Raw genomic sequence first — 13,145 nt, 5'->3', positions numbered from 1 at the left:
ACTTTGCCCGTATCGATATTTTTAGACGTGACCCATATTAAATATCATAGGTCAGTCAAAACCCACGGGTTATAAAATGTTATTGGTCCCAACTGTTTTAGGATTGGGGCCGAACAAACATTTGTAGTAGGTATATGGTGTGTTTCTTTGGATTATTGGCTTTGGCATATCCAAAAACATGTTTTTAACTATAAGATTAAACTCGAAAGATTCTCTCATTTTACTCTTACGTAAAAATAGCTTTATATTCTGTTAATTTTACGATGCGATGTATGTAGATATCGGAAGAATAAAATAACAGGTGTATGACCCACTAAAGCATATAAACAAATTTTCCTAAAACTGCATAATAGATGTTTGTAAACATCAATCGGACTTCCCATCAGCTAATACCAAAAATCCAATATTATGCACTATAATTTGCCAGTTTTTACGCTCACACGATAAGTAGAAACCCAGACTTTGTATTCCCAACAACAAACAACAGCATAATGTTGAACTCCGATTGTATATAGTTATAAAGAGTTCCAGGGTACTGGTTACCTGAGCGATATTCAAAATGGCGTGCATGAACACTAGATGACATCATCGCGCGACGATTTTAGAGTTCTGTAGAGAAAGTCATTCAACTTTTAGACGAAGACCTTAACCTTGACTTAATGTTCTCCTCGTTTATTTTTTATTGGCACCTTGCAAAGTGCATGGCGGGGTAAATAAAGCGATCGCAGCGCATGTGTGGTGGTAAAAATTGGCAATTAGAAATGTTAGCGTCTTTAACGTTTCGTACAAGTTATATGGCTCAAAATGGAACTTTAATTTACGATTAGTCCTGGGATATTCATTTAAATTATATGGTGTAAAGGACCATTGTAATTGTATGAAATGCTTAATATAACTAACGTATTTAATTTGATAATTATTAATACTGTATCCGTGTAAATAGCTTTGCAAATACCACATATTATGAAATCTTTTTGTAGAAGATAACAATGGGTATAATAAGTTAACCTGAAAAGATAGATACACACCATCGTGGTCTTTTTTGTACACCAATGAAAGAGATATTAAATATATTATATCGGTTTGATATCAGGTACACGTTCAAATTGGCCTGTTAATCAAGAACAAGTGCCGTGAAAACAGTTACATTTAAACTAGGGTATATTTGCATGGGAAGACTCCAACAAAACCCCAAAGTAGGAGAGAGACAGATGTCGAACGCTGCCGAACGCGGAGGCCGATTATGCCTCTTTGTCGCTCGTTGCGCGCTCTCGCTTGCACTTCAAGCCTTAAATGGAACGCCTCAGAGCGAGGTAACGCCGCATGAGGCATTTTCGTGCGTGAAGCCGGCTCCATCGAATTATAAGACGTTGTCACGTCAAAGAAACTCACGAGTATATGTCTTATTTTCAGCTGTATAGATATACTATTAACAGGATTAGATACTACAAGGATAACACTAGTCACTAGTTTAGTTAATATAAAAATTACGTCACACGAATTTCTAGGTTTTTGGAACTCTCCCCGCCTTGTCACACTTGGTCACATTTGGCAAACCCCTCCCTCCTGTGACGTCACGTTTTTGGCAATTTTGTTTTCAACGAAATCATTAAATCGAATCGGATTAGGTATTTGTAATATTTTATCAGAATATTATTCATAAAAGAAATATTAGTAATTTTAACCCAAAATCCCAACTGATTAGGAAAGAAAATTAAAAGATTATGGTTCCAAAAACTCGTTATTTAACTGTACAACGAATTAAAAAAAATCGGTTACTGAAGAAGTTAAAGTGACGTCACAAAGTTTGTGACTACCCCCTCCCCCCTTGTCACAACATGTTCACATTGTCTTGCCCCCTTGCTCCCCCTAAACGTGTGATGTAATTAATGGATGATGATGAGCATCTAAAAAGTGTTGATAAAAAATTACGTATTAATACTACGGAACCCTGTTTACAAACTGTACTTATGCTTAATGGGTTTGTATAAAAATACGTACACATATGTTATCTAGACTTACAGGCCAATTCGAACGTACACTGACATCAAAATTATATTTAAATCATATTATTTAGTTATCGTCTCGCCCACGCCAATACAAAGGTCAAGTACGAGCGAAATGCACGATAACTGAATGACATCAATTAGATGTTATTCTGATATCAGTGTACGTTCGAATTGGCGAGTACCTATATAATTTTCGTTGATAGTGTTTGTGGATTCAGTTGTGGATTTGACTGTGCAGAACCCACAACTTATATTTTGTTTTGAGTGAATTTAGTCACAAGTGGCTGCCAATAGAAACGGGGGTTTTACCATAATTTCGTTTTGGTGAGTTGCTGATATTTTGGCAGTTTTACATGCCATCTTCACGAAGTCAGTACCCCTAGTGTAATTTTAGTCGATAGCGAAACGTGACGTACGCGTTTGCGTTAAGTCTCATTTTGTATGGGTTTTTGAACAGCGCGCCAAGCGGGACGTTTTGGAAAGTCAAAAATCTCATACAAAATGACACTTAACGCAAACGCGTACGTCACGTTTCGCTGTCGAAAATATTTACACTAGGGGTACTGATGTGCTCCGAGTGTTTACATATTCTGGTTTAAACGCTAATTGTTTCATAGTTACAAGAAGGATTGTCTACATTTTTTATATTTTTCTGTGATTAAATCTGTGAATTCAGTGGTTGAATTGCCAAAGTGGTGATATAGTTTACAAAAGAATAAAATTTCGTAAGTTTCATGCCATGTTTTTATTTTATTTAGAACACAAACTGTCACATATACAAATGGATTTGAAGTACAATGTTGTGTATGTAATGTAGTGTGTGTTTTTATGATTATATTTGCAAATATTTTATTATATTTTACCTATACCTAAACAACCTTATCTTCATTTCGTCAGTAGTAGGTAGGTATACAGGGTGATTCATGAGACGTGAGCTGGACTAAGCCTACACAATCAGTAAATGTTAATGAATCGTTCACCATCATATTTAAGTAAAACAATCACGCTTTTTATCTGTTATTTAACTTTTTCTTAAGGACAAATTTGATTATCTACAATCATGGACACCCTACAACACTTAATTAACAAAGATAAAACCTCTTTAACCGTTATGACAGCACTTTGATTATGAAGAAAATAAAATGTCACACTTGAGTGCGATACGATTTTATAAAAGTAACCAGACTCCGATGACATTCAATTTGTCACTTATTTTGGATAAAACAAAGAGGGTGACCATAAATATCGTAAATAAAATAAAACTCTTTTTTTGAACAGTAAAAATTAAATTAACGTTAATCTCACAAATACTGGTACAAAACAGTTGCTGATAATTTACCGAATATGCAGGCTTGATCCTGCTCACGTCTCCTGAATCATCCTGTATATATAGGTACCTTATTTACCTGTAAAAGTGTATAGATTAAATTTATATTTTGTTAGTTTTAGGAAGAATCGTATTTAATCAGTTTTATATTTGCAACCCATAAGCCAACATAGTAAGCGTTGTTTATTTACGATCTTTGACCTTGATATACACTTGTGAGTGTAAAAATATTTGATCTCAGATAAGGTAAAAGTATACTAGTGCTCGACGCTGCACTAGTTACCGACATGGGCACTTTATGTCATCGAAATATAGGTTAAATTTGAACAACGAAGATTTTTCTGTATTCAAACTTAATCCTTGTCACTTTGACATAAAGTGCCCACGTCGAGTACTAGTGCAGCGTCGAGCACTAGTACTTTTACCTTATGAGAATTTTAGGTAAATATCTCCGTCGCACTGATTCGGGCGGCTACTAAAAGTAGTGCAATAAGGAACTGCAGTTTAGCCAAAAAGTTTAGCTGCGTAAGATTCTCAGAAATCAAGGTTACGTTCTCAACATTTTCCCCCTCCAAAACATAACCAATTGTAACGAAATTTTAGGAACGAAATGAGAAAGAAATTATCTCTATGGTATCGTTTTGATTTTTGCGTTTATTGTTGCCAATTTTTTTATGCTAGGCGTCTGTTCACGGCGCATTTATTTGGCCGTTTTAGCGCTTTTTAAAGTAAGTAACGGTTCTTATATCGAAATATCAAAAAAGCAAAACGTACAGACACAGGATAATCTCGGTGATCTATGTCTTTACCCATCACGGAACAATGGTGTTCCGGATATTTGGGAAGCGTGCAAGGAGCCGAAGCCAACACGTTTAGGCCTTTTTGACACATTAATAAGATATAAGGGGTACACTGAGCGTATAGGGACCGTGCGCGTTGGAGGGTCTGCCATCTTGTGGCTTGAATCGGAACCATAAACATGTACATTTACACGTCACGTATTTCCTTGTGCATAGTAGGTTCTGCCATCTTTTGGGCTACATCGGAACAATAAACATCACATTTACGCCTCGCGCCAAAAATCTGACGGCTCCTGTGCTGCCTCCTACAGTTCATGCACGCTCCCTATACTGCTCATGCTCGTGTCATGAGACGCACGCAGAGGCAGCACCCGCTAGGGTGTAAAGACTATTGAAAGTAGATAGTATCTAAAATTAGCTACGTTATTGGGTGAAAGCTATGGACTAAATACTGGGCTATGGGACCAAAACCCGAAAAATAATTGAATTATATTTGTTACAGACACAATGAATACCAATACAGAATTGCCACAAGTACACACGTCCGTACATTTACCTTCTACGAGACGTACTTGTAGAGACTCCAGAAGATATATGACTTCAGATTTACCACCATCATACAACTCTCTTTACGCGCCTACAAATGTGAGTGTGTCTCCAATGTTCAACACTGTGGGCCCAATTCGAGCGATCTGTCAGTGTCAAAAGTGACGTTTTTGGTTGAAGAAATGTCACTGGACAAAGACAGATCGTTATCGTACCGCAGTGATATTTTAGAAGCATTGTTCGAATACTCGCTGCACGCGAACACGTAGTGTGTTCTCTATCACACCTACCTGCGACGGGCGGCATCCTGTCTCTTTTTTAATTGCTTCTTGTGCAGCTAGTGGTCAACACAACTGTAGTCCTATAACTATAGACCATTTCAAATTCTCTCTCGCTCTCTGTTGCTCTCTCTCTCTCTCTCTCTCTCTCTCTCTCTCTCTCTCTCTCTCTCTCTCTCTCTCTCTCTCTCTCTCTCTCTCTCTCTCATTTTCTCCTTGCTTATTTTTTTTGCCATCTGAACGTGATCCCTTTCTTCATGGTTTTCTTTGTTTTCTACTTCTACTATCTTTGTTATATTATAGGCAAATTCGCTTCGGCTTCGGGAAATTTGACTGCATTGGTATTTTTAACTGAATCTATCCACGTACCCTTTAGCCTAACGTAAGCTGTTTTAACTTAGTACTTACCTGATAATTTTATGATAAGATAAAAACTTTTTGTTCGTATACGTAAAGAACTTATTTTGATGTATGTAATAAAAATAATGTATTCAATTCACAGACCGTAGAGGAGGCAGTTCCGAGGTGTGAGTCTGAAGATGAAGCTGGATTTCTGGCCTACGAATACTGCTTCGAAGACAAAACTACCCGCATTGGGTTCATTCAAAAGGTAAAAATGGCACAAAATTTTACATAAATATTATCGATGCAAACCATGAGGGTTTTCAGAAAAAAAACTATTTTCTTTTTTCTCTTCTACTACTATTTTTTTTTCTTCGATTTTGGGTTAGTACGACTCAGAATCACGAAGAAAAAAGTGGCCCATGTTTTCTGACGGTCCATATAGAATACAGGGTGATTTCGGGGTCGTGAAGCAAGAGAACAATACATCATACAGAATTCAAAGATGATTCTAATGATGTGGCTCATTATTTATTATCACCAATAATTATGATTATTTTTCAGATGCCAAGTGGAAAAAAAAAACATTTTTGCATAGAATTTGGTCACCCTACTCAATGTGACGTCTTGTCGCTTTCCATACAGCGTATGTCAGAAGTCATAGGGTGACCATGATTACTTAGTATAAGATTAATTTTACTTGAAAAATAATAAAAAATAACTAATTATCTTTTAATCAAATAATACTGTATGATAATGTGGATCATTTAAGCAGTCAGAAAAAGTGGTTCTGTATCACGACCCAAAAATGATTCTGTATGTAAAAAAATTAAAATACGTCTCAAAACTGACTTTTTGTGCTTTTTTTTCTTTTTAAATCGATAGTTCTCATGATTCTGATTTGAAATAACCCAAAAGTTGACAGTTTTCTTAAAGTAAATTGTACACTTTTTTCTGAAAATGCTCATCTAGCAAATTCATTAAAAAAATGCTCATTTAGCAAATTCATTTTAGAAAATGCTCATCTAGCAAATTCATTTTTAGAAAATGCTCATCTAGCAAATTCATTTTTAGAAAATGCTCATCTAGCAAATTCATTTTAGAAAATGCTCATCTAGCAAATTCATTTTAGAAAATTACTCACGATAAGAGTAACCCCACATATAAAATCCGTGATATTAGAAAACAAGTTTGAACTTGCAATTAGATATAAGTACAAGAAGAAAAGTTATCAGTACCCTTACCGCGGACTTGGCACTGATGTGACACTGACATATTCAATAGCATGTGCGTAACTTACTTTCTATGCATCTCGCTCGTACTGACATATTAGTGCGAGCGGGATGTATGGAAAATAAGATACGCAGACGTCAACGTATATGTCAATGTCAAGTCAGTGCAAAGCTCGTGGTAGCTGTACTGGTAGTCCACTAATAAAGTATGAAGCAAAATGAATTACTTTTTTTTTATAATGTATATGTCCACTTTATATACTTTTTTTTTCATTACAGGTCTTGGGCCTAAAATTGCTGCAAATGTTATTCATGACTGCTATTATAGCGGGATTTTGGGCAAACACAGTGGATATCATCAGATTTATGTATAGAGGGAACCACCTCAGAGATCTTATGTAAGGATTATCATATCTTATCGTGTCCATCGCATGTTTTGAAAATTAATAATCAATGCATATTTAATCAGCATAAATAGTAGCAGATCGTTAATAAATAAAATATGATAGTGATGATTATTTCAGTACGGATGATCATTTATATAAACTAACATGTAACGTCTGAAGTAATTTTCTATTTCATATTTTGTTTTTATAAGAGAGAACTTCTAAACCTGTAGAAATCGTTACGCAGCGGCTTACGTGAGCGATGACTCGCGAATGCGACGCGGCGCGCGGCCCAACGGCATTCGGAGATCGCCCCCGTAGGACACTTCCATAATTATCAAAGGATTGAATTCACCCGCGTCGCTTCGCGTTCGCGAATTATTCGCTCACGTAAGACACTGCCTTAGTACTTTATTGTAGCCAATACAATTATCTTGAAAACATTTTTTTTTCTATACAGGTTGGTGTCAAACGTGGTGTTTATATTGGTCTACGGGATGATGGTCGCTTGTGGCAGGATTCGTCGAAGAAGTCCGTACCGATACTTGTTCCTTGTGGTACTCCCTCTAAGCCTGTCAGTTTACATCAGTGTATGGACCATTTTTTGGCACTTATTGGCTCCGGTAAGTTTAACACAATCATAATATTCTAAACAGCGACAGCTCCCTGGATGTTTTTTTTACCCCTGAATCAAAACTTTTGGTAGCATCAAGCCATTACCTGGAGATACTAGTCACAAAAAGTTCTATTACCTTCTAATATAATAATACTGTGTTAACTACTAGTCTACCTTCCAACACAAAATAAACATAGTTATACTTTAAGCCTTTAAAAACTAAATTATATTTCAAATTGTTAAAATTAAATATGTAATAAACTACCTAACAAAAAAATGAAATGTATATTGCTATTAAGTTAAGAAGTAAATATACCTAAATGTAACCTGAGTGTTAGCATGTAAGGTTTATCTGTTAGTGCTAATATTAAATAAATAATAATAAATAAATAATAATTCACCCACTAAAATAATTAAAAACATACCGTCGTATTCTCGTCGTAACTTGTCAAAATTATTTGTTGAAAATTAGATACAACGTTAATAAAAAAATACTAGTTACAGAAACGTTGTTGGTATTTATCTTATGTATGTATGTAAACACTTTGTTGTACATAATACAGGTCAAGACACAATAACAATAAAATATAAGTATACAATTTATAAAGGTGAAGTTATCCCTATAAGGGATCTCTTCCAGTTAATCTTCGAGCAATTGAGAGCAAATAATAAAACTTGATAGACAAACAAACACTATGTGTATGGGTAGATATTAAGAAATTGTTAGGTAAATCTTATTTTAAGATTTGTCCCTATTCACCCCAGTCGTCCATATTCATCCCCGTTGACGGTACATATAATATGTATAGTTATTATTAAATTCTTATTTTTTTGCAGGTTCTCCTGTTCTGTGTCTACTACTGTATCGTATTATTTGCCTTGTTGCTATACAGTATCTTCGCATTGCAAACTAAACTACAGTTTAATACCAAATACTGCATCCTAATCGCTATTGGTACGCAAATAGTTCTATATGGTAAGTGTTTACTATATTTTATCGGCCCGGGATCGGGAAGAATGGAACGAGCTCGTTTTGGAAAAACGCGTTTACCTAATAAATAATATTTTTAAATAGGACATTATTACACAAATTGACTAAGTCCCACAGTAAGCTCAATAAGGCTTGTGTTGAGGGTACTTAGACAACGATATATATAATATATAAAATTTATAAAAACTTAAATACATAGAAAACACCCATGACTCAGGAACAAATATCCATGCTCATCACACGAACAAATGCCCTTACCAGGATTTGAACCCGGGACCATCAGCTTCATAGGCCCCTGCCTATGAAGCTGATGGTCCCGGGTTCAAATCCTGGTGACCCTTCACTACCCACTAGGCCAAACCGGTCGTCAATATAATAATAAAAACAAAAGAAAAAAAAAAGAAAAACGTTAAATAAATAAATGTAAATTCCATTTCCATTGTAAGTCACAAAAAAAACTCCTGGCAGGGCTGGTAACCCATGGAGTTTTATTACCACGCCTCCTTCGTACCCCCTGAAGGAGAGGCCATTTTAATATAATAATTATTTCGTTAAATATAAATATATAATCAATGAATGTAAACAATGTACCTACGCATGTGTTTATTTAATAAATGGCTATTCTGATTCTTATCCTGATTCTGATATTTTATCGCCCAGTAGTAAGTTTACGTAACTTTTGTGAACCGTATTTTAATTTATTGTATTTTTTATTACTGTCATCCGAAAAAAAAAGAAAATTGCCCGCATGTTATTTGTTTTAGCTTCGGTTTCATTCACACTTCAAATATCAGTTTTGTCTTGTTTTTAAATTAACATAAATTCTATGGAAGTTAAGTAAGGAATGCTATCTCCACAGGCAGAACTTTTGCAAAAATGTCCAGCTATCAGCTATAAATAATAGTTCTAAAACTCACCAGAGTAGCGCTAGAGTAGCTAAGAACCTAGGCTTTATTGACGAAGTGTGCTGTCTATGATTTGTTTTTTTTTTTTTTTTTCAAATATTTTAGGTATAAGAACGCTACCTATTTAAGGGTTTTGACGAACACTTTTTGATACATGGAGATTGCATTCCTTACCTCTACCTTCCATAATAAATTCCTATCGATTACGAATGCTTATAACAGTAATCTATTTTTTTAATGTGTTCCATATTTTCTATTTCAGCTGTCACCGTTTCCATCCTCAAAATTAATTCCATCATCAACGCTATTATATTTATTGTCTACATCTTGTGCCCGACTATTATTTTGAAATTGGAATACATATACGTCATCTACAACATAGAGGCTATGACTTCCACATATTACTGGAACGACATCACACCAGCCGATTTTATCGATGGCGCGATAAACTTACATATCGACTACTACAATATCATTTATAATTTGGTCCTTGCCAAAATCTGTAACTGCTCAAGAATTCATGATTTGAATAGTGTTGAGGAGATTCTCGACATATGAAATTTAGTTGCTTAGCTATGAGGATTAATGTGACAGTTACACAATGTAGTCAGAAATTCATTGTGTCTCAGCAGATTTCTAGAGTCAAAATTTCTTTAAAATCCTGTCTAAAGATGTATTGGAATCTTGAGGCTTCTAAGATACATGGCACACCAAGAATAAGCGGGCATCTCGCTCGTTTCTTCCCGGAACGTGAAGAATTTTGAACGAGTTGCCTCCTGAGGTATATCCTTTGCGCTATGACATGGGATTCTTCAAGATGCTGGTATTCAGTGTTCTTAAGGGTTGCAACCGAAGAGGCTCCTCTGATGTCATTCGTATCCATGGGCGGTGGTGACCGCTTCCCATCAGGCGGCTCGTCTGCTCGTTTGAAACTATAACATAAAAAAAGTTTGGAAGGATGTGAAAAAGGCGATGGAAATGAAAAACTGCTGCATTCCGATCCGATTACGTATACTACGTAAGATAAAGATATACCAGATACGTACCTACTAATATGTAGTTGTAAAAATGTGTGATAGAGGCTGAACTAAGAAAACCTAGTGATTACTGTTTATATTTTCTATTCTGTTATAAATAATAAGCAAATGAGTAAATGTCATCTAAAAATTGTGTTATTATTATTTGATACTTACTCTCTTCATTCAGGCTTCATTTATCATCTTTCTTCTTCTTTTCATCCTTTTACCCCCTGCAGGGGTGTAGGGCTCGAACCATTTTCTTCCACTGACTCCGGTCCTGGGCAGCTTGGGTAACCTCCTCCCACCCCATTCCCAATACACCCAACTCTTGCTCCACGGAATGGCACCAAGTAGATTTAGGGCGACAATGTTTCCGTTTTCCGGGCATCTTCCAGGTCAGGGCCACCTTGGATAGGTGGGTGTCAGGCTTCCTGAGGATATGCCCAATCCAATACTATTTGCGTGTTTGGATTTCCTTATGTACGGGTGCTTGTCCGGTTATTCTCCATAAGTGAGCGTTTGTGATCCAGTTAGGCCAAAAGATGTGCAGAATTTGCCTTAAGCATTTGTTCACAAACACTTGGAGTTTTGTCATTAGGTCTTTGCAGACAAACCAGGTTTCGCACCGTACAGTAACACGGCCTTTACATTGGAATTGAAAATCCTCACTTTAGTTCTTCTCGTCAGGGTAGAGGAGTTCCACACAGGTTTAAGCTGGCTGAATGCGGCTCGGGCTTTGTCAGTTATCATTATCTAGAATAAAAACATTTTTTTTATATTTCTATTGATTCAAAATCAACACTCAGCAAATAAATTGTATATTCGACCAATAATGTAACCTGATTCTTACGTACAATCAAAAACTTTGAAGTTTGAACTTTGAAAACCTACTTTGCTCTCTTGATGCCCATTGCACAATTATAGTTATTTCAAAAGCAGGAATTTAAATTTGAATAAATAACAAATATAATAATAAATAAGACATATAATAGGAAGAAGAAGGTAATCCTGGACACGGCGCGTATAGTACGTCGGTTCCTCTCTCTGCAGCCCTGACCACCGGCAGCTTGGGCCCCGCCCCGCTGCTGGCGGCACCCTAGGTTAGGTTTTTTATAATGTGTTTATATGTTTTTGTATTGTTTTGTAAGTGTTTTTATATTTTACTTTTATATTCATATTGTAAAAAACCTAAACTAAGACCCAAAATAAATAAAGGATAATAATAATAAGACATAATATATAATAGTACATTACGATACGAGTGCGAAAAATAGGGAATTCGAAACGAGTGGCGATAAATTAAAACACGACCGGAGGGAGTGTTTTAAATCGACACGAGTTGCGAATCACTTATTCGCACATGTATCGTACAACGATTTACTAACTAAGTACCCTCTTAGACAACGATATATATAATATATAAATATTTATAAATACTTAAATACATAGAAGACACCCATGACTCAGGAACAAATATCCATGCTCATCACACAAATAAATGCCCTTACCAGGATTTGAACACGGGACCATCAGCTTCATAGGCAGGGTCACTACCTACTAGGCCAGACCGGTCGTCAAATAATATTATAATATTTGCTGAAAATCGTTGAGCATTAGACTTTTTGTTTGCCGAGTATTCTTAGCTCTAGCCTTATTGTCGATTAGCAGTACCGAGTTCCACTACTTGGCGCTAGATGTAGACTACGAAAATAATAGTATTATTGGTAAAAAAAACCGTTGTATGGAGTGAGCACTCTTGTTATTCTTAATTCTCTTTGACTAAGACCCAGCGTTATTCTAAAACTCTCGCTGTAGCCTTACCAAGACTGCTTTAGCAGTGACTAGAAATACGAGTCAGTAACATGGAGTGCTTTATCCATACATCAGCTTTGGTACCAAAAGGCTTATTATTTTCGTAGTCAACATCGACAATTATCAGTACTGCTACTTAACAATAGATGTTGCGACGAACGAAAAGAGTATGCTAATATTATAATAGGATTAACCAGAACTCTATCTTCAACTTTTTCTGGTTGTAATATTAGTTGTAAATTGTTGAGAAATACTATTTTCGTCAGTCGCGACAGTTGAGACATCTAGTGTCAAGTAGCTGCACTGATAACTACTCGATGCTAGATGACGACTACGAAAACAATAAGCGTTTTGGTACCAAAACTGAAGTAAGGAGTGAGCACTCTGTTACTTATAATTTCTCTATGGCAGTGTCAAACTGACATATTGGCTAACGTCTGCGTAAATAATTTTCTTTGCATCTCGTTCGTCTTCGCATATTAGTGTACAAACACGTGCTAACTAGCGAATATGTTAGTGTCAAACTGATGGTAGCCGTACCATTTCGTTTATCCACAAAATCATACAAATTGGCCTGTCAGCGCCAACGGACAGCGCGACACTAAAACCAGTCTTAAACTCTAAACAGCATGCATGGATGTCATTCGATACCTCCCTGGAAGGTTAGGTTAGGTATGTTTTTTTCCGAAAGCATCGTCATATTCCAATTAATTTACATACAACCTTAAGATGATATTGATAGATGAAAGTCGTATGAATGCATTCAGTAGTTTTTTTTAATTTTATAAGATGTAGTGTTTTGCCCTAGATGATAGGATGCCAGGTTGCGTGACAGTCGTGCACATAGCGAATAGGGATCAGTGGAGGAGACAAATTATGATA

The 13,145-nt window shown here is 36.0% G+C and overlaps 1 protein-coding gene across 5 annotated transcripts; it reads left to right on the top strand.

Annotated features, from left to right (window-relative positions):
• Window positions 1–2,110: 2,110 nt before the first annotated feature.
• LOC133523279 (protein lifeguard 3-like) lies at window positions 2,111–10,811 on the top strand. Of its 5 annotated transcripts, none has more exons than XM_061858776.1 (7): window positions 2,111–2,333; window positions 4,639–4,781; window positions 5,463–5,570; window positions 6,814–6,932; window positions 7,381–7,494; window positions 8,374–8,512; window positions 9,695–10,810. In XM_061858776.1, exons 2-6 carry the CDS (start codon window positions 4,644–4,646, stop codon window positions 8,480–8,482), a joined length of 588 nt encoding a protein of 195 aa, XP_061714760.1. In that variant the 5' UTR covers window positions 2,111–2,333; window positions 4,639–4,643; the 3' UTR covers window positions 8,483–8,512; window positions 9,695–10,810. The 5 variants fall into 5 exon arrangements, with proteins under 5 accessions (XP_061714760.1, XP_061714757.1, XP_061714759.1 ...); XM_061858773.1 differs by having other exon boundaries at window positions 2,120–2,333; window positions 7,381–7,543; XM_061858775.1 differs by having other exon boundaries at window positions 2,123–2,333; window positions 7,381–7,477.
• Window positions 10,812–13,145: the final 2,334 nt, after the last annotated feature.

The sequence above is a fragment of the Cydia pomonella genome, chromosome 12 (assembly GCF_033807575.1).
Source record: "Cydia pomonella isolate Wapato2018A chromosome 12, ilCydPomo1, whole genome shotgun sequence".
Taxonomy (NCBI): Eukaryota; Metazoa; Arthropoda; class Insecta; order Lepidoptera; family Tortricidae; genus Cydia; species Cydia pomonella.
The sequence above is the reverse complement of the archived record's forward strand: the minus strand, read 5'-3'. Positions and strand labels throughout refer to the sequence as shown.